The sequence below is a fragment of the Amia ocellicauda genome, chromosome 7, assembly GCF_036373705.1.
Source record: "Amia ocellicauda isolate fAmiCal2 chromosome 7, fAmiCal2.hap1, whole genome shotgun sequence".
Classification (NCBI taxonomy): domain Eukaryota; kingdom Metazoa; phylum Chordata; class Actinopteri; order Amiiformes; family Amiidae; genus Amia; species Amia ocellicauda.
This window is the reverse complement of record NC_089856.1, coordinates 39,243,949-39,265,803: the sequence shown is the minus strand read 5'-3', so window position 1 is coordinate 39,265,803 and position 21,855 is coordinate 39,243,949. Positions and strand designations below refer to the sequence as shown.

General features: G+C 38.7%; 1 protein-coding gene across 3 annotated transcripts in view; it reads left to right on the top strand.

Moving 5' to 3' along the window:
* Positions 1-21,569, top strand: part of LOC136753418 (rho guanine nucleotide exchange factor 26) — a 36,961-nt gene extending 15,392 nt beyond the window's left edge. For all 3 annotated transcript variants that reach the window (XM_066709493.1, XM_066709492.1, XM_066709491.1), the window contains exons 7-15: positions 3,528-3,680; positions 3,999-4,128; positions 5,208-5,282; positions 5,509-5,598; positions 9,274-9,428; positions 12,830-13,039; positions 18,744-18,811; positions 19,064-19,168; positions 20,155-21,569. In XM_066709493.1, the coding sequence (XP_066565590.1) occupies positions 3,528-3,680; positions 3,999-4,128; positions 5,208-5,282; positions 5,509-5,598; positions 9,274-9,428; positions 12,830-13,039; positions 18,744-18,811; positions 19,064-19,168; positions 20,155-20,297 (1,129 nt within the window). In that variant the 3' untranslated portion in view covers positions 20,298-21,569. The remainder of the gene's footprint in view (positions 1-3,527; positions 3,681-3,998; positions 4,129-5,207; positions 5,283-5,508; positions 5,599-9,273; positions 9,429-12,829; positions 13,040-18,743; positions 18,812-19,063; positions 19,169-20,154) is intronic.
* Positions 21,570-21,855: the final 286 nt, after the last annotated feature.

Genomic DNA, 21,855 nt, shown 5'->3' with positions numbered 1-21,855 from the left:
ACACTCCCTTTGGTAGATTTCTTGTAAATGGTTATATGTACAGTATATCTAGATTACAAGAAGCTCTGCTTCTTAAAGGGAAAGGGAAATATCTATTATACTAATAGAGCATACCGTAAATGAAACCATAACTATTATTACAGCAATAAGATCACTCATCAATGTGCTGACCTAAAGTAATTATAATGCATTGAGAAGCTCATTTCTTTCTAGGAGATGGAGACTGGAAACAGAATGTGAAATTGCGCCAATCACAATAGACTGTCTATCTAATGGAATTTTGGAAACTGGAGGATACAATAACAGCTGTGCAGTGTAGCACTACTATTAAATAGTATCATTGGTATTGTTTGTATAGCTGTACGCTCTGTTCAGTTAGTACTTTTTGGACGTAACTAGTCACTGACACAGAGATGCTACAGCACAAGCCATTTGCATGTGAATATTGCAGTCCATGTTTTGTGTGCAGTACATTGCACAGGATTCCTTGAAGACATTTTTGCTGCTGTATTTAGGGTTTATGACTTAACAGTAAAAGGCATCATGCCAGAAAATCGTTGGATTCAGTTTTCCTACTTAACAAAGCTGAAGAAAACCATAATTCAATCTGGCAGTCAAAAGAAAGGTGAATTTGACATTAAGGAGATTTAAGAACATGCCAGGTGGCAATTATCAGCTTAAGCCCTCTGTTGGTGCATCTCTGAGATATGAGGATGGTTTAAATGACATACAGAACATAACACCTGTTGTTAATGCTACTGGATTACTAGGTGGCAAGAGAGACAATCGAGAGAGCTAAAATTAGGCAAACTGTTTTAACAATCTTAAAAACCTGTTTTACTAGTACACCACGTCACATTTCAAAAATATTTTAGATTTTTTAATATTAAAGACGATTGTTCTTTCTGACCATGGAAAAACTGGTATGCTAATTATACAACTTAAGCTACAACGTAGTGGGAGAATATGAAACCATTACTGGGGATCATGTAATTACTTTTTCCCCCCTGTTTTGTCATCAAGGTTTTGCATTGTGTGAACAGTTCATAGAACCCCACCCTTTAAAGAAAATGGGTCAAGCAGGACAAAGTTTGGCATGATGAATATTCTTATCTTTTGTATATTTATATATTTATTTATATAATATATTATATATACACAGCTCTGGAAAAAATTGAGACCACTTAACATTGATTTCTGAACTTGGAGTGGTCTGTTAATTTTTTCCAGAGCGGTGTGTGTGTGTGTGTGTGTGTATATATATATATATATATATATATATATATATATATATATATATATATATATATATATATATATATATATATATATATATATATAATTGTAATGTAAATTTAATGTGTGGTACATTATTAAATTTTGAATGTTTGCATCTTGAAACGAGTGCACCCCACCCCTCAAAAAAAAAAAAAGAACAAGATTTAAATTATTTAAAATAAATTCTGAAGATTTTGTTTAATCTTTAAGGGTTTTCCTTTCTCTTCCTTTCCCACATGTCTTCTGAACAGTCTTCTGCAATTTGATTTTTGGAGTTGAGTGACATAGTGATATTTACAGGCTTGCATTGCTATTTTGTAGAAATGCTCTAGTGCTGGTTTTGCAGAGCTCAGCGTTGCATTAGTCCTTTTCTCTCTCTCCCTCTCACATGAAAGGCTATGAGTGTAGTATTTCAAGGAATGATCATGTGTATGTTCCCAGCTGCTTACAGTGGCAAATCTTTTTAAAAACAGCATTTATCCCTGCCTGTTAATGGCAATTAGCCAGATCTGCATTCACAGATGGATTACTGCTGTTCTTTCCTCAACCCGTGGGATGGTAATATCTTTTTGGTTTCAGGCTATTTACACTGCCAAGCATGAGGATAAGAACACACACTAAAACACTGTGAAACACATGATAGTAGTGTATCTGTTATTTCAATCCATCTTGCTATTTATGCAATAATGATGGATGCAAGTATTTTTCCAGGGGTCTTCTTTAGGAATGCTTTCACTCATTAAGTAGGTTAGGTGGGTCTTCTCCTTTCCCTTCTCCTTCGGCTTCTTGAATCCAAGGCTCCTAAATTGTAGCCTGTTTGCAATTAAATTAAATTGTTTTCAGGTTAACAGATTTGCTGGAACATCACACTTCCTCATATTGTTAGTTACAGCCATAGGATATCTCTTTGGGTAATGCATAACCACTTGTGGCCAGAAGGGATAGATGATTGATTGATTGATTAAGGAAGACTGGATTGTATAACTTGTTTTTTTCAAACCACTGTACGTGGATTATTTCTTAAGAAAATAATTAAAAAACACCCCCCCCAAGAAAAAGTTTAGATTTTTATTCTGTTTATTAAATTGGCTACTTTGTGTGTGTGAGTGTAGTACAAATGCTTTTTTTATTTTCCTTGCTGACATTTGGATTTTAACTGGCTAGCGAAAAAACTGTATTAAGGCTCAGCATCTTAAAAGGTTTGTTCTATTGGTAAAAAAATAATACTTTTTCACCCTTTTTAAAATTTGTAGTAGCTAAAAACTACTTTTTTGATAGATATTAGTATATTTTTCTTGAAATATAATGAAGCCTTGCCTTTGTTTTTGTTTTTCTTGTACCTCTATGTAACATTGGTGATGGCGGGGGAAAAAAAACTAAAACAAAACACAGTTGCTTTGTCAGAATAACTTGTACTTTTCTGTAAATTGTGCAGACCGAACTGTCAATGTTTTTGGAATTGTATTGCTTGGGTGACAATGATCTGTGGAAGCAGAAGGTATTAGAAATTGACCAGGTGTGCTGGGGCTGAGGTCAGCTTCCCACGGACACTCACTCTGACACATTCTGAGATTCGGATAACAGAAAAACAGGATCAAAAGGGCTGCAGCCACCTTGATGAAGGTTGTTGAGTCTCCCTGCAGATGGCAATAATCCAAACTGTAAGGTAGAACCCAGCTAATAATAGGAACAGGATTTTGACTGTTCAGGGTTTCGTTGAAAACTGTAGAATGATTGCACATTGCGGAGGACACTGGAATCAGTAGACAGATGATAGCAACAGCTCAGAAAACCCATTTTCTAGTTCATTACCATTTCCTGTATTTCAGCATGGGTGTGGGAGTGATATGGTAAAGATTTCTACTGGTACTATACATTTAATGTGGTGTTTTGTGTGTGTGTGTTGTATTTTTGATTGGGTAGCCCAATTTAATATTAAATTGATAATCAATTAACATTTAGGTACTTGATCATTAAAGTTTTTAATATAATTTTAGTTATATCTGTCTATACCAAAAGCATTGACCACATGAAAAAACAGCAAGTTACGAAATGGCTATATCAGTTTGCCACAATTGTTTCTTTTAACTTGCCTTATGAGTTTGATCGCTCCATTTTGTAAATTCTTTCATGCTGACCTTGTTTTTTGAAACTGTAACCATGTGAGAGTTTAATGGCATACCTGATGTCACAAGGTGAACTCTTTTGAGTTTCCCCATGTGTTGACCGTTCCTCTTCCCTTGGTGTAGGTTCTTCAAAGAGCTGGAGGACAGACATCAGCAAAATGTTGTCATAGATGACATCAGTGACATTGTCGAAAAACACACCACTCTAACCTTTGAACCTTATGTGACGTACTGTTCCAATGAGGTGTACCAGCAGCGGACACTCCAGAAGCTTCTGTAAGTCATCAGCTCTCGTCTCTGTAGCCCTGTTAATTATAGCAAAATGACTGCCCAGTGATAGTCTGACTGAGAAATTAGTGTAGTTGTGAACATATTATTTTATTGGTTATTCAACATCAGTCATATGATGAAGATTGTAAAAAGCAGTATGATTTTTAACAAGCAAAAATAGGCTTGGATATTTGCTTTGTTTTATTGCTTAACATATTTAACATGGCATTGTTCAGCTGTGTTGATCTTGTGGCACTGTGTGTGCATTTTGTAATAATGCAGATTTCCATGACAATTCTGTAACATTTTGTCCCCCTGGTGTAGGACTACAAATGCAGCCTTCAAGGAAGTGCTTTCTAAAATTGAGAGCAACCCTGACTGCAGGAACCTCCCCATGATCTCCTTCCTCATCCTTCCAATGCAGCGCGTCACTCGACTGCCTCTTCTGATGGATGTGAGTTTGTGTGACAAGTTCAGCACAACAGTGGTGCCATAGAAGCATCTTGTTTCATCAATATTGGTGTTTGTTTGGCCCTTTTAATAGTCTTTTTACCTCTAATAATAAAGAAAAGCCTTCAGACTGGAGCTAACTGGACTGAGGGGTCTTTTTTATTAAATTGGATTTGTATTCAGATTAAGTTTTTCATATGTCCACTCTAACTCACATATTTTTTCCTTAACTGAACTATTTTTGTCTCCAATGTCCTTCATCTCTGTTACATCTTTTTTTGTTTTTCTTTTCTTTCTCACCTCTTAGTGTCTTCATTTCAGACTTTGTTTTTCTTGCCCAGGAACCAGGCACACGCATACCTTATTTCTAGTGTCTGCTTTTTTTCCTCCTGTGTGTGAGACAGAACAAATTGAGAGTCTGGGCATCAAGTTGCTTTTAGATGTGCACATCTTGTTTGTAAAGAATCCCCTAAAGTGCCCTCTTCTACCAAATGAAGTTTAACTGTGAAAATGTGTTGCAGCTGTAGTCCCTTTTCTTCCCCCCCCGTACATCCTTTTAGTTTACACAGCACTGCGTATGGGGTGAGTCGGAGCACTATTCTCAGACCCCTTCTCTCTCCATCTCTCCGTTCCCAAGAGCCCCCGTCAGGCTTTTAAAGCCAATAGAACATACGTTGTCGGCAGTGTTAAAGCAGTCCTGAGAACCTTTTTGTTATTTTTCTTTTTTCCTTCTTGGCTATGTTGTAGTTAAGAGTTTGTTGCTTTATATCCAGCAGTGTCATTTATTTTTATAAACTTCTGTATAATTTTTAAGAGACAAAAATATCATAATACAAGTTACTCATTATTGAGTCACAATTTCATGAATGCAATGTGAACATAAATGCAGTTAATTGTTTCTAAGATCAAACCAAAGTGAATTCTGTGGCTAGTTATTTACTCCTACAATTCGTGGGACCGTGCTCATCTGGGACATCTTTGTCTATCTGCCAGAGATAGAGTAAATAGATGTGAGTAAATTCTGATTCCTCTACAAATGGTGGGACACGTTGGTTTTTCTCACTTTATCACCTTGTCTTCCAGACCATCTGTCAGAAAATACCAAAAGACACTGCAAACTATGATACCTGTAAAAACGCATTTCTGGCTGTGAGCAAGGTGAGTGTAAATCCAGGATTTGTTTACCATTTCTTAGTAAGCTTTCGGTTACTTTGTGTATTATTTTCTTAAAATGTCAAATACACAAAGAACAACTTGGAGAATTCACAAGTGTGGCCATTCTCATATAATTTTCTTTCGGGTACATATGTTGTTTCTACAGTTGCTACTATTTCTAAAAAAAAAAATACCAGAAATCAAACAGTGATGGTCACTTTTCTTACAGTTAGTCCGATTGTGCAATGAGGGAGCCAGGAGGATGGAGAGGACAGAGATGATGTACACTATAAACTCCCAGCTGGAATTTAAGATCAAGGTAGGCTCCTCGTTTATTAATCTGCCTTCCAATGAAATCTATGAAGGAATCAATATCTCCAAATTTTTCTAATGGACAAATCTAAAAAATATAAAATAAAAATACCAGTACAGTAAGTCAGGAGAAGTGTTGCTCCTGCTCAAAAAGCATTGAAAGTGGCACTATTGGTGTGTTTTCATGTTGATTAGGGTAATGGAAATCTGCTTTAATTTCCCAGAGAATTATGCGAGTGGGAGTTTATGGCACAATCCAATGCATTAACCTGCCCATGTTTCCTTTGAACCTTTTCTGGTCCAAATTGAGAATTAAAAGCCTTTTTTCTGTCTCTCTCGATAATGATTCAATTAAAGTTGTTTATACCACCCCTGTCATTTCCATTAAAGTTTTAAAGCGCCTTTGATTTGTTCAGATTTGGAAGGAAGGATTTAAGGGGGCATTTCAATTATAAACTGTCAGTGACTTCCTCCCACCTCTGTGCCGTGTACATTCAGGATCTTAATATTCTACATTTAACAGGATTAAATGGCAGCTGAATTACTTGTTTGCTCACATAGCACTAAAATGCATTTTGGAAAAACTAAACAAACAACAAAACATATTAAGGGATGATCACGTAAATGGCCAAATGTTTTTCACCCACTCTCAGGCTAATTTGGTGCCAAACACTTGACCATAGCTGTAAATCAGATCCTTAAAAAAAAAATCCTGTAATTGACCAAAAGCATGAAGGGAATACAAAAATAAAGAAGTAAAAACTGAAAACCTTAACACTTCATGAAGCGCTGGAGGGTGAGATGAGCTTATCTGCACCCACGCTCGCACACTGAAAACGGGTCGTGGGTGTGCTTTGCTTGCTGTCTGACTTGCATGTAGAAACGTATCTTCCACCCAGAGCGCCTGGTTCTCACACACTTGGAGAGCACCAGGCAGCTCACACGGGAGAGCGGAGCCGAACCGTTCCCCTCCCACACAGGGGAAACAGGGAGCTCTTTGTCCCGCCCCCAGGAACTCTTTCCAAAAGGTCGTCCCCACGGTGCCGGGAGGAGATGGCGGGAACTGGCTGTGCAAAGCTGGGCCTCCCCAGTTGGGCTTTAGGAAGTGCTGTGGTCAGAGGACATGGGGAAATGCTTATCGCAGGAACTAATGCCGAGCGTTAGTGTACACAGACCGGGTTACTATGGCACAGCGCTCTTCAAACATATCATCTGACATAAACACTTTGACAGTAAATCTGTGTTTTTTGTGTAATGTGAATTGCATTTATTTTAAGTCAAACATCAGTTGACATTTTAATGCTCTTGTGTGTTTGTATAAGTTTGTGTTTGATTAATTCACTGTCTTTTCCTGAGTTTTTGTTCCAGATATATTTTATTTTTTGGAAGTGTATATACTTTTTAAGTGAGGATCTCCTTTTACCGACAAATATTGCAGAACAACATTATATGGGGACTTTTATACGGTCTTGGGTTGTAAAATGTTTAAGCTGCTTTACTTAATAAGTAAACATGACCCAGATATTGTATCTCTGCCTAGCTACTGATCTTTGCCCTCTGTTAGATAGGCAGGAGAACTTATATTAAGCTCTGTAAATAAGGGTGAAATGAACTCCTTGTCAACAGTTTTTGAAGTAATTTCAGATGAACCAGAATCTCCACTCTTGAAGCTGTCTGTTTTTGTACAGGTGCACAAATATGTCCATGTCTATTGATTGGTGTATGACTAACCAGCCTTGAAATTAAAACTAAAACAAAATTACCTCCCCAGTTGTGAAATGTCGGCACAGGGCTATATGCATAATGGTTAAGAATATACACCAATCAGCCATAACATTATGACCACTGACAGGTGAAGTGAATAACACTGATAATCTCATTATCATGGCACCTGTCAGCGGGTGGGATATATTAGGCAGCAAGTGAACATTTTGTCCTCAAAGTTGATGTGTTAGAAGCAGGAAAAATGGGCAAGTGTAAGGATCTGAGTGACTTTGACAAGGGCCAAATTGTGATGGCTAGACGACTGGGTCAGAGCATCTCCAAAACTGCAGCTCTTGTGGGGTGTTCCCGGTCTGCAGTGGTCAGAACCAAAAAGTGGTCCAAGGAAGGAAAAGCGGTGAACTGGCAACAGGGTCATGGGCGGCCAAGGCTCTCTCCAAGATGCATGTGGGGAGCGAAGGCTGGCCCATGTGGTCCGATCCAGCAGACGAGCTACTGTAGCTCAAATTGCTGAAAAAGTGAATGCTGGTTCTGATAGAAAGGTGTCAGAATACACAGTGCATCGCAGTTTGTTGCTTATGGGGCTGCGTAGCCGCAGACCAGTCAGGGTGCCCATGCTGACCCCTGTCCACTGCCGATGGGCATGTGAGCATCAGAACTGGACCACGGAGCAATGGAAGAAGGTGGCCTGGTCTGATGAATCACGAGTTCAAGGTGTTGACTTGGCCTCCAAATTCCCCAGATCTCAATCCAATCGAGCATCTGTGGGATGTGCTGGACAAACAAATCCGATCCATGGAGGCCCCACCTCGCAACTTACAGGACTTAAAGGATCTGCTGCTAACGTCTTGGTGCCAGATACCACAGCACACCTTCAGAGGTCTAGTGGAGTCCATGCCTCAATGGGTCAGGGCTGTTTTGGTGGCAAAAGGGGGACCTACACAATATTAGGCAGGTGGTCATAATGTTATGGCTGATCGGTGTATGATATTTTTGCTGGTGATGGCATGTGTTTTTAATGTAGAGGCAGTGCAACACTAGTTTCAAATTCAAGTGGATTTACTTTCCTCTAAAGACATTACTGGTTATACAGGAATTACTTCATTGGGGGAATAAAAAAAGAAAAATGTTTTGTTTTTAAAGCACACAATGCTCACTACATCCCTGATGAAACCATATGATTAACTCCATAAATATAACCATTCTTTTGCATCCCGACACTTTATTCCTTTACAAATCTAGGGCTATAATGTTCCATCTGAGATTTGAATGTTAGGATTCAAGACCCAAGGATTATCTGGAGATGCACATTTAAAAATAGCTGTAGGTAAAACTGTGCTTGGAAATTATGGGCTTTGGACTACTTTTTTTTAAAACCATGCATTCTTGTGCTCAAGCAGGAACAAGTGTCTGAGCTAGTGTGGGAAAATGGACCTCTTAGTCTTCGCATTTGTACGGAGCAGGTGTCTGAAACTGTGCGCCTGCTATTTGAGCAATAATGCTCTGAGAAAAGATTTACCATTAACGCAGCTGCTCACACTGCTTCTGAGAGCGTTCAGCAGTCAGTGCTGTGGCGAGTTCAGCGTCAGAAAGCACAGGTTTAAAGATAAATTGATATTGCAAGGGTAAGGATAGATTGATTCTACCATATACATTCGTGTGAGCTGTGGGAAGTGGGAGAGCATTTTATACTCAGATGTACAAATGGATTAAGAAGAAAAAACATGAAAATATTATAGGGGGGACAGGGGGTATTGGAGAAATTGTAGTAATCTGTCCTCTGTCCAGTTTAGCAGACCACACAGATCTGTGTATTTGTTTGTTTTGCTAAACCAGAGTGAGTTTAAATAATTGTAATAGCCATAGAAAGAAAAACATTTGCCATCTCATAACGGGGACTGTGGGCTTTGGATATTGCAGATGCGGTGAACGGTTAGTGATAGCAGTTTTGTGCCAACAGCCCTTCCCCCTGGTGTCATCGTCTCGCTGGATGGTGAAGAGAGGGGAGCTCACGGCCTTCGTCGAGGACAACGGCATCTTCTTAAAGCGCACATCCCGCCAGCAGGTCTACTTCTTCCTGTTCAACGACGTCCTCATTGTCACCAGGAAGAAAAGGTGTGTAGAGCTCAACCAGGTCACTGTCCGTGTCAAAACGAGTGACGTGGACAAAGCCGAGCTGACACGCACTCGTCTGTAAAAAGAACAATAGAAAATGCAACGCAACACAAACTTGCTTTTCTTTGATTGTGGAAGTATCCATTCCCTTTTGTATATGGGTGGTCCCCTGTTCCCAGGTGCTTCACAATCCCACCTACACATAATACACAGAACAGAAATACACTGCCCCTAGTGATGCAAGTGCACTTTTGCACATTGTAGCCAAGCTTTCTTCTCTTTATATGCATGTAATTTCCAGTATGATATCCTAAGAGAGACCATTTTGTTTTGCTTGTTTTTTGTTTGTTAGAATATTATTTTACTGCCTGCTGACACAAACCCTTCTAAGCCTGTGTCAGTTTACAGAAACCTAAGAATTCAGATTTTGTGCATTCCAGTGGTGTAACTCCAGTGAACAGTTTGTTGTGAGGCAGTGAGTTATTGGCTCACAGGCATTCGTGCTATCCCACACCCAAAGGTTTTAAGTTACCAAGTAAGATAATACTGTACAATAACACATTGTCTCTCCTTTCATATTTTGGGGGCACTAAAGGATAAAATGATTCTATCTTCCTGTTCTGTTCTTGTTTGACAGTGTTATTGACACATACTAGACAGGTATGACTGAGTAACGGGACTGTGTAAGGAGTGACAGGAGTGTCAGTAACAGAACAGGAGTAGGGTCCTAATGTGTGAATGAAGGAAGGTCTGAGCATTTCTTTCCATGTGTCTGAAATTGTATAAAATGTAATAATTCCATTGCTACTAGTTTAGTACAGTTTCCGGGAAGAAGAGTAACTTAAAGTTCCTACAACTTTCATCAGTATCGGTAGATCCAACAGGCTGAGAAACCCGTGGGATTTGAACTTTGGAAAATTGGAAAATGAAAAATGTCGTTTTTACTTTCACCTGAATTTAACTCTCACGCTATTCCTTGAAGACTTAAAAACATGTGCCAGTTCCTGTTTTCTTAAGGATTTTCATTTGAACTGGTTATGTAAGAGTGATTCTTAGGAACTAACAGCTGTCTTTGCCTGTGTTGATTTTGGTTTCCTCCTTTGTTTGGCTTCAGAATTGCCTCCGTATATTCTGTTCATTAAACTCTGCGGAGAGGCACTGATTATTTATACCGTACAGTGCATTGTGCATTTCACAAAACATTTTAATTTTACTTAATGAGTTGGACCTTTGAACTGAGTGGTTGGGCTTCAGATTTTTGTAACGTAATAGTTATATAATTTATGATTTTACATTATTTGACTTTTTGTGTTTTTGTCAAGCATATATATTTTATTGGAAGAAAAGTATTGAAGTGTATACCTATAGTGCATGATGAAAAGTTACAGGACAGGAAGCTGTATATGCAAAATGTGACTTTTATTAACTCCGTGTCCCAGACTCTGCTCCTGTTGTCTTGTCTTTGTGAAGGACATTGCTCATTCCTGACATGAGTTTGCCCTGTTACTTCAAAAATGGTGCTCACACTTCCAGCTGATTTATTCTGGGTGTAATCCTCAGAGGGCCACTCAGTTGTGTCAGTAAATTGGAGCCTGCAGAGCTTCATAAATTGCTGGATGCTTTTGATTGCATTTGGCCCCAACTGCGCACTGGGCCTCATTCATTCTGGGGAGTTTAGGGAGTTTTGTTATCCCAGAATGTCTTGTAATGTTATGCAAAGAAGAATGGACACACACGTCTGTTTATAATAACCTTCGCTTTTTATTTTGGCATTAGGAACCTGACAGAGTTAAGCATTTTACACTGTAGTGATGTCATTTGTTTTCCTTTTTTGTCACCACCAGCTGACTGATTTCCACATTTCGAGTGACAGCAAAGAAAGATTTCCTCTAGGACATTGTGCTGTCTTACTCTGGTTGAATACTTAAAATTCCTATTTTAATTGGGTAGATTCCTACCTGCATCATTTGGGGGGGGGGGGGGGGGTTAACCAACATTTTAGTGATTTTAAAGAGGTAGATTTGTCTATAATATGTATCCTAATAAAGATGACCCCTGTTCACTTAACCAAATCATAATTAATAGGATAAAGTGGTGTAATATCAGGTATGAAGTACTCCCAATTCTGTCCTACTTCAGAGGTGTCTATATTGTTTTGAAAAGCCCCCTATTAGCGATGCAGATGTTAAGAGGTGAAAACGCAGAATGACGCAGGACAGGTAATATGGTGCTTGTGAATGTAGTTGAGCAGATTGGGCAAGTTTTGCTGCAGTTGCCTACATTTATGAGTTATTTTCTTGGCACAACTTCTAGGGAATAAAAACAACATAAGTATCTGGTCTTGTGGGCTGTGCTGCACTTATCCAGAGTTTTTAGCATCCAGGCTTATCTAATAGATGCATTTTGTTAAGTGCATTTTTATATTCATACAGTTTAGGTTCAATTTCTGGTAGATTACTTAGTGCAGTTTTAATTTAATTGGAATTAAATTGCAAAGTTACATTTAATGACTTCTGAATTTTGAAAATAAGCAATCTGAAAAACATCATGATAACCCTGTCGGGCATATATATGGTTTACGTCCATTTCCCGTTGATGGTGTACATTTAAAGTGTGCAAGGTAATTTCAGTATGAGTCACCAAATCACAGTAGGATGCTTTGTGTTTTCATTTCTAGGTTGTTTTTTTCCTACTGTCTGTACTCTCCTATGTATGTTACTGTCCTAAAATTAAGGGATTACATTACATTGTTTGAATTCTTTGAATTTCTGTAATGAGAGTATTCTTGGAATTTGGAAGACCTACATTGGGTCAAAAATACTTTGTGAACTCTGAACAGAAGCTGGTTTCCTGGCCTGGCTTCCATCATTCCCTCCCCTCCTGGCTAATTAGAAGCAACCTCATAAACTGGGGGAAAAAAAAAAACAACTAAAAAACAAGAAGTTGGGTAAAGCAGCATTGCAGTGAAGTGTGCTTGAGTGTCTTTTGGTGCTCGTCCAGAGACTTGCCTCTCTAGCCATGCGTGTTCAGAAAACAAAACGGTACTTTGAAAAGGAGGCGGTTTATTATGCTGATTTAAGTTTGCATTTCTTAAAATTTCCTTTCCCCTGTTCCTTGTAGAGTAAGCTGAGCAAGGTTTGTCAGACCATGAAATCAGGCACTCCTGGTCCCCTGAAGCACATGTTATATGAAGGAGAATTGCTAATAAACAAGGAGAGCTCCACTCCACTATAGTGATCATTTTCTTACAGAGGTCAGAGTTACATTTCTTCATACAAGGAAAACTACACTCTTGGATCACAAAAGTTAAAACTATCCTATCGTAAAAAACCCAGGTTAGAAATAGATGGTTCTTACTGTCCAACTGGTTTGCAAACTTCTTTCCGTTCTTGTTTGCACAGTGAGGAGAGTTACAATGTGATCGATTACGCACTGAGGGACCAGATCTCTGTAGGCCTGTGTGAAGGTGAGGAGGTGAACCTGTCGCCTGCCAAGACCTCGCCTGGGATGCTGTACTCACGCCAAGGATCAGTGAATCACGTCTTCAGGCTCTCATTCCTTAGCAACCATTCCAACGAGAAAGTGCAGATGATCCTCGGAGCAGAGCTGCTGTGAGTAGACTGCCGGGGTCTTCACTCCATTCTTTATTTATTCATGTACAGTATGTATGTATGTGCTGTCGGAACCCCTGCTCAGATTTGAACCGCCAGGCACAACTCCGAGCGACAAAAGGCTGGTCCCCTGACATAGGGGATTTAAACACTCTACTACATTCATAGAGGCTTGACATCCTATTAATGGTGAATACTTATACTGGTAACTGGTTCATTTTAACTGGTAATTTGGTTTGTGTTAAGAACCAGAAGATCCTGTATCTCTCTGGACGACCTGGAGATACAAGATGCCAAGATGTTTGTGTTGGGAGTGTGTCTGGGTATAGGGGTGGGTGTGTTTGTCTGCGTGTGCAGGACTAGGTGTAGGTGTGAGTGTGCGTCACGTGTGTCTAAATCCATGTCTGTGTAAAGAGAGCCTGATCCAGCAGTGTTTTTCCAGTCATGACCAGATTTAATGACTTAATTCTTCTAGATGGGAGGCTGTAGCAGGAACACATCCCGGAAACTTTCAAATATTCGAATAAATAGCTGAGAGTACAGATAGGGCTTGCATAACTCCAACTGACAAGATCTTGTTTCAACACACATTGAGAGTTGTTACATTTTTCTGTTTTCTGTTTCTGGTGACACTACTTTACATTGGCTGTGTTGCTTTCTGTTCTACTCAGAGAAACTCAGGACTGATGAAAACTTGTATATCAGCTTGAGTTATCCTGCTTATCAAATCTTATGGAGGATAAATTCATTGATATTGAAAGGGCTCTTGTGCTATACTGTTCACCAGTCCACATTTTTTTAGAAAGATAAACAATTAAGTCGTTTGTGTTAACTACAGGGTTACAGCCACCTTAAAACAAAAGATAAGCAAATGGTGTTTGTGCGTGTACAAAACTACAGTACCCTTCTGAGCAGTACAGAAACCGATTTGGAGACAGCTGTGACTGTGTCCATGTCTTTGTGTCTTTTAAGTCATGAGAATTTAATCATTTCCTGCTTCAAAAGCATAGCTTTGGGTCAAAGCCAACAAAACAAAACAACCAAAAAAACATCAGTGTGTTGCTTGTGAGCACAGGGAAGCACACCTGTCATGTTTCTTTCTGCCTCTTAAAGATTGATATCGGGCTTCTGCTGATGTGCTTGGGATTTAAAGTGCAGCACAAGACCGCTTCACTGGCCAGTGTTGGATCGATGATATACAGCATGGCTTTTTGGATCAGCATGATTCTCATATAGATGTACCTTTGAGTGACTGACCCTGTTTAAGTATTGTGTATTAGTCTGGATCATATAGTACAAATAGTACTGTATTTTTCCATGTATACATTAAACAGAAGAAGAAACCCTTACACTGATTTTGTCTTGTGGATAAATCTGAAGCCAGTGTCTAAACTGTCATTAATGCAATTCCTGCAATTAAATTAAATTGTTTGAACTACAGAGACATTCACAGTGATGTGTGTTGTACTGAGATTATTTGTATTATTAATAATACTTCTACTACTAATAATAATTATTATAATCCTATAATTTTATGTGCAAGAGGAGTCCATCCAAAAAAACAAAAACGTCTGCCAAAATGGAAAAATATATATATATATATAAAAAAAAAAGAAAACACAAACTTGCAGCCCCATTTGCCTCCCTTTGTACTTTCTGAAATGTTCAGTCTGTGGGGATTTCCAAAGCTGTTGCAGAATGACGTTATTAGGTTCTTTTAGAGCCTGCAAGACTCGCCCCTCAGTCCTCACTCATTGCGCTGACAAGGATCATCGAGTGTAATGCGGTTCCTGATCTAACCCTGGTGTTAAATTGGTGTGCTTTGGTTCGGGCTTCTATTGCATGATAATTGAGCCCTGTTACTGTTGTTGCTAGGCAGCCAGCATTGTTGAGGCTACTTATTCCCACGATTCCCTTTCTCTCTCTCTCTTCCCACCTGTCTGCTAGTGCGGCCTGAATGTTGTTAGACTCTGGAAGGGTGGGCGGTTAATTCATTTTGCTACCAATCAGTTTTAGTTATGACATTCAATTTAAAACTTTGAGTTTTACCGAGCTCTATTGTGAAATGGACACTGTGAAAATAATTCTGGGTTTCACATACTATCTAGCTGTATTAAATTGTGTGTGTGTGTGTGTGTGTGTGTGTGTGTGTGTCACTTAGATCTTTACATGTGCGCAGAGCTAGTTGTGGAAGTCCATTACCAGAGATTCAGCGCTTTTTCAAGTTGGGCATCTGGGATATGGTGGTAGTGTCTAGGCTGGAGAAGTGAATCGTTATTCTTGCTCCAGCAGCTCATTTGCACGGGTAGCTTGAGGCAATGCAAAAGTGTGCAAACTGAAACCAGCCAGCTGTGCATAAATCTCTCTCCACCTAATCTGTTTACTAAACTAATGTTAAACTGTGTCCCTCTAGGAAACTCTACCTTTTCGTTTCTGAGACTGAAATAATTGTGAATTCCCAACGGAGCGAGACAGAGAGGAGAAAAAAAAAAAGTGTTTGTTGCTGTGTGGCTGATGTTCGCTATTAGGGTCTAATTGAGGTTCATAATTAAGCATCTGTGCATGTTATGTTTTACTGTGTAGTAAATGAGTTTTGTTTCACTTGGAGACGAGTTCTGATGTTGTTAAGCATGTCTGACATTTTAATATCTATTGGCAACATCTCGTGTCACTTGTCTCGAGAGAAATTCTTGGAATCTCCTCATGAAAAAAAATGGAACAAAAGTTCTAGGAACAAACACCCCAAAATGTGAATTTGCAATTTGCTTGCAAAGTCTCTTAACCACGGCTGTGCAAAGTGGTCATCTTTATAATGAAACCTCCTTGATGTAACGGCTGATGTATATAATGTAAATCATAATTGTTCATTCTAAACATTCCCATAAAAAATATAGATAAATTCTAGTACATGGAAGAGTTTATTTTTCTCTACCCGTGTTTAGGATACTAACCTGTGCCCCCTTTTTGCTTGTTATGCTAATAGTGTTTAGCACTCAAGGTTTAATCAGCCCGCCAGGATTTTCAAGTGTATAGCTGAATCCTAGTCAGATGCCACACACAAAGCTACCATTCTCTACTTCATATTATGATGTGTAAGCTATGAATTCCTCCAATACATTTACCCTCCATTTTGACATTGACAATGAGAATCAAAATTAACGTTACAGTGATTTCCAAATGTTATTCACTGGAAAAGGAATAGGGTTTGTGTCCGTGCTATCCTTGCCCACCTAGTGATTGCGATTGTGGCTATGATGGAGGTGTCATTTCTTTCCCTTATTGTTATTATCTTTTAGTCTGGTAGCACTTTAATTCGGAACATTTTCCTCACTTTTCCACTTCTAGGTGTTGTCGCTCTGCTGTGATCAGATTATAAAAAGTATTTTTTGTGGAATTGGCTGGATCTCTGTTCTTTACAACATTTTAGCATGTTTTGTTTTTTGTGGGTTCCCCCCACCCCATCTGTTTTAATTTCAAGGCAGCAGGCCAATTCTTCATCCCTGCGTTACTAAAAACGGCAAGTGTGGCACCAAGTTAACATGGGAAGTTATTGTCACCCAGGCAGCCCTGGTAAAATGAAAGAACTTGGCAGTTGTGAATAGAGAGTGGAGGCGGGGGGAGAGAATACAGGACTTTATTTTGTTGCACAATGTCTTGTGCTTGTTGCCAGGCTGGGGAATTGTTTAATGGGTTGTGATTCACAGATGGACTTCTGAATATCCCCTAGTAAATTGTACTTGGAGGAAATTGGATTTGAGTCTTTCCATCCATCATAACAGTGTTACACAACTGACTCGGTTGATGGGAATTTCTTGTTGATCAACTGATGCAATTTATGCCTTGTTCACAGAAAAGAAAAAAAAAGTTTGAAAAACAACTGGTAATGGATTTAGCCTTTGCGATTAAAAGAATGTAAAAAATATTTATCCCTTTCATCAATCCAATTTTATGATAAAATGCATGTTCTAGCTAAGGTCTGGATTCTCTCTGGTTTATTCATCATTTATTCAAAGCTAATACATCCAATCTTCAGGTAACTTCCCACATCCAGAAAACAACAACAAAATGTAAAAAAAAAAAAACTGCACTATGCATTGATTCGTTTACTGACTTTTACCACTTTTAAAAGACAGCAGAGAAATTTGGAAATATAAATGCGTAAACTTTTTTTTTTGTGTATGTTTATACTTCACTTATTTAACCATCACTATTAAAGTATAAAATAAAGCGTGGCTGCAATTGTTTAAGTTTTGATCAAACTGAAATGCAAATGCCATGATTAGCTTGTGTCAGTAATCATGTGTACATTTTTTGGAGTTAATGATATCATTTTACACATTTCAGAGCAAGCATGGCAGAGCGACAGTCGTTTCAAATTCCAAATGGCATGACTTGAGGTCTCAGATGCAGCAGTCCATTAAGGAAAAATAACTGAATGTCAGGCTGAGACACTAAAGGCACCTGGTATTTTATCTCTGTTAAAAAATACAGCCGTGTTACAAATGCTGCTAAAGCTTTTAACGTGAGTCATAAATATGTATGTTTTTATAGTGCATGAATTAGAAAGGGAAAAAAAAAAAAAAACAATTATAGCTGTCAGACATTGTGTCATCCAGGTTTAGTTCCTACATTAATCTATGACACTGAACATTAAAGACTCGAGAAACCTGGTACTTTTATTTTCTCTATTAAAAATGCAAGTGTCAGAGTTGCTTTAAAGCTTTCAGGGCAAGTCATAAATATTCATGTTCTGCTAGTGTGTGAAGCTGAAGAAAAACGTTATTGCTGTAAGCCATGTTTTGTTTTTTGGCATTAATACCTGCATTAATAAGCTTGGCAGATTCACAGTAGATGCTGCTCAGAAAACTACAATTTGATTACAGCAAATTATAAAAAACTGTCCAGCTGTAAAGTCTAGTAGATGTTTGTATTCAAGACTCAAATCCAGGTCTCTTGGCTCCCTTATCTTGGGTTGTAACTGTTCAGATGTATATCCTTTGTTAAAGGCAAGATATTACACAAACAAACAGATTTGTTTGGAGAGTGGGTTGGAAAATGCTGATTGACCCTGCAAAGTTCTGCATATATATTTTCTGTGTCTTGTAGATTGAAAATAATGAAGTGACTAAAATACATTCCTTGCATTTCCGGTGCTTGAAACTAATAGATCCCATGGTCTCCAGAGCTGCTTTTTTCCCTTTTTGTGTGTTCAGTTTCTGGCTGAAATGGTTCCCATGCAAAGTATACATCGTCTCATTTCTTCCGAGGGCTTGCAAGGTGCACGTCTTTCTAACAATAGAAATTTGCAGGAATAAAGAGGCCGGGCTTTTCATTAAATCTTTTAGAAAAAGGCTGCAGAGACAGGGTTAGGTTACCGGTAACCGTATCTGTCGGATACCTGGGTCTGGTGCTGAGAGAGAGGCACTGAAGTGACATTTGTGCAGCACCGAGAGCAGCCTATGTATAACAGAGAAATGACCTTGGATTTTGAACAAGATGACATCTAATTTGACTAATTTATTTGTTTTCCTTTTGTTTTTGAGTGCAGTTCATGACTTTGTGTGTGTGGTGGGTGAATGTGCTTCATTTGGTGTTTATTTAATATTTGTGTGGTGGGGGGGACGGGACAGGAAATACTTTACTTGCATGAAATTGATGATTTTCTGCTCCTGATTTAAAAAATATTTGTTTGGCTCCATTGCAGGAATGAAAGAGCCCGCTGGATTAGTGCCCTGGGACAAAGCAGCAGCGATAAGGAAACCGACAGGACAAGTGAGTATCTCCCCTGAGCTCTATGCCTCCGAGAATCAACTGCTGCCACCTTGTGGGTGATGCAAAAAAAAAAGCAGATCAACACTGCCGTGTAATTCAAAAGCCAGATTGTGACCCGATCTCCTACGGTCTTCAGAAATACCCAGTTAAGGGATAGAAAGTACAAAGATATTAATTTACTGTGCATGTGTGATTCATGGGTTTTATTTAGACATGGTTTATTTGTATTAATGCAAAACATTTCCCCCACAGAACTGATGCAAGTGGAGATCACCAGGACCTACACAGCCAGGCAGCCAGATGAGCTGTCGCTGCAGACGGCTGATGTGGTGCTGGTGTACCAGAAGGTTTCTGATGGTGAGCTACTGTCACAGTCTCTTTTTCACTCTCTCGCTTTCTCTGATTTCACAATATGGATCAACCTGCCTGGGTAGATAGGACCACTCTCCATGGTGACGGACTTTAATCACTGACGTTGAAGTGCGTCTCACGGCAAACTCTCCGAGGACACAGTCCACCTTACAGACAGGCGGAGGGGAGGGGCGTGGTATACAGGCAATCAGGTGTCGGTTTCAATGAGACTTCATTTCAGTTTTACAATCTGATAAGGAGGTTTCCAGACCTAATCCACTGTTATACAGCTGGCACCATAATCCTGGATTGGTTTTGCATGATCTCAAAATGGAAATTTACATTGATTCCTATGGCGGGGAAGTCAAAGGTTTAAACAACCCTGTCTTTCCTTGGTTCGGTTAACTGGATTTTTTGTTTTCTCTAGGCTGAGACTGTTCAACACTGAAAGGATGTTGATAAAGAAGTATAGTTATTAAGCTAAATTAATCACTGAGTAATAATTTCAAATGAAGGGTATAATTACTTTGAACTACAACTGTAAGCCTATGAAACCATTTAGCTTTTAACTGAACAAAAGTTATAGTTTGGTCACATTATTATTCAGCCACTTATGATTTATGATTATTTCTAGTAGTAGCAACAGATCTGTCAAGGAAAAACTAAAAAGACTTGCTTTGGAATCATAAATGTAGCATAGAAAATGAACATAGCTTTAATGTTGAAAGGGCACATAGACCAAAATAGACAGAAGCAGAGATCTGCACCCTGTGACACCTTTACAAAACATAAATACACAAACAAATGTTCAAAGAGAGAGACCTACTTTGAACTTAAAGGTCTGTAAGTCTTAGTCCTCTGGTCAGTAATTTGATGAAAACCCATAATTCCATCCTTCACTTATACATATTTTAAAATGTATATGTCTTGAAAACATTCTCTGCTGCATAGAGACAAGGCTCTCTGTTCAAAGTCTGCTCTTTCCTGCCCAGGCTGGTATGAAGGGGAGCGCCTGAGAGACGCAGAGCGAGGCTGGTTTCTGTCCGAATGCGCTCGTGAGATCACCTGCCAGGCCACCATCGAGAAGAACATGCAACGGATGGACCGTCTGCTCGGACTGGAAACCAATGTTTAACCGGTTTTTCACCCCACTGCCTACCCCGTTCCGGTTTTGCACTTGAATGTAACAATTGTTTTTAAAAATAATAGATTTCCATAGACTATGGTGTAAATAAACACCAACAGATAGTGTGAGAAGTTTGAAATCTCCCACAAGCTCTGGCAGATCTAAAACTGCACAAGGACAAATGTGTGTAGTGTTCTAGAACATGTAAAAGCAATTGTCAGTCTTTTTTTTTTGTCTGTAATTATAAAATGGAATTGTATAATTTTTAAATTGTATTATTGATGTTTTTACATTTTTGAATTTGTTTTCATCTTGACTAATGAATTCCAAGGTTTTTTTTTCTTCTAATGAATAGGTAACCTCTCAAGTCTTCATTCTGTAGAAACATAATATGTATTATAATTGTAGTCTTAATGACTTTGGGACATTTTCCATGATTGCTACTGGTACTATACAGCAAGTCATGGTGCTCAGTATTAAAATCATGGCATTAATTGAACAAGGTCTAGTCCAAATCAAGACCATAACCTACAAATTACAAATCTATACCCTATCATGGTTTAATTTATTCTTAGAAGCCACTTTATACTATTTATAAATCAAAACAACTGGGTACAACTTTGGAATTTGCGACTTGTGGGTGGCTCAAATTTTGATTTGGTCTAGTCCCGAATTTAACAACTTTAAACTGTTGTATTTGCACTCAGGGACAATGTAAACAATGGCTGTAAATCTTAAAAATTGTAAATACATTTCAAGTAACCTTTTCATATACATTTATGTAATCTGTTATGATTGACAGGGAATTTAAAGGTGTATACCTATAGGAATGTTTTGTATGATTATATACAATATTTTGCAAAAAGCATATTTTTATTTTTAATCTAGTATATTTATCACTAATATTAGAATTATAGACTGTCAGCGGTGTATGAAATATATACAGGGATTTAACAACTCTCACTCGGATTAAAAGTCTTTAGGAGTAATAGATTATGTAGAGCCAAAATGAAACCTCACTCACTGACTCCCTTCTACAGTGAAGCTGACAGAGTTGTATCTGCACCATGAAAGCTCAGAAAATTAATTCAGTCATTGTAATGCAGATGAAGGACAACTGCTGGTCACACTTTTAGAAGACGTGTGTGTGTGTGTATATATATAATATATACACGTATAAAATGTTGGTTTAAGCAGCTTAAACAGTTACCTGACATTTGTAAAACACATGCAATGAAAAATCTCAACCAAACAAAAAATAAAAAGGCATTGGAATGAGAATTGGGTGAGAAGCTGACTATTCTGTTGGTTTTTTGTCTTCCGGATATTTCCCAAATCCCATACCACTTACGGCCAGAATGCTGTGGGTCTCAGACAGAGGTCTAATGCATCAGTCTGCTCCTGGCACTTGGTGTTCACTTGCAGTCTCAAAGCATCATCTGTCGACTCAGGCGAGGCAGTGGGTAACTTAATTACCCACCACTGCCTCAGAGAGTGCAAGGAAGCCCTGAGGCAAAGACTCTGCTCTTTAGGAAAAGTTTAGTTGCAATGAAAAACATTATTGGAT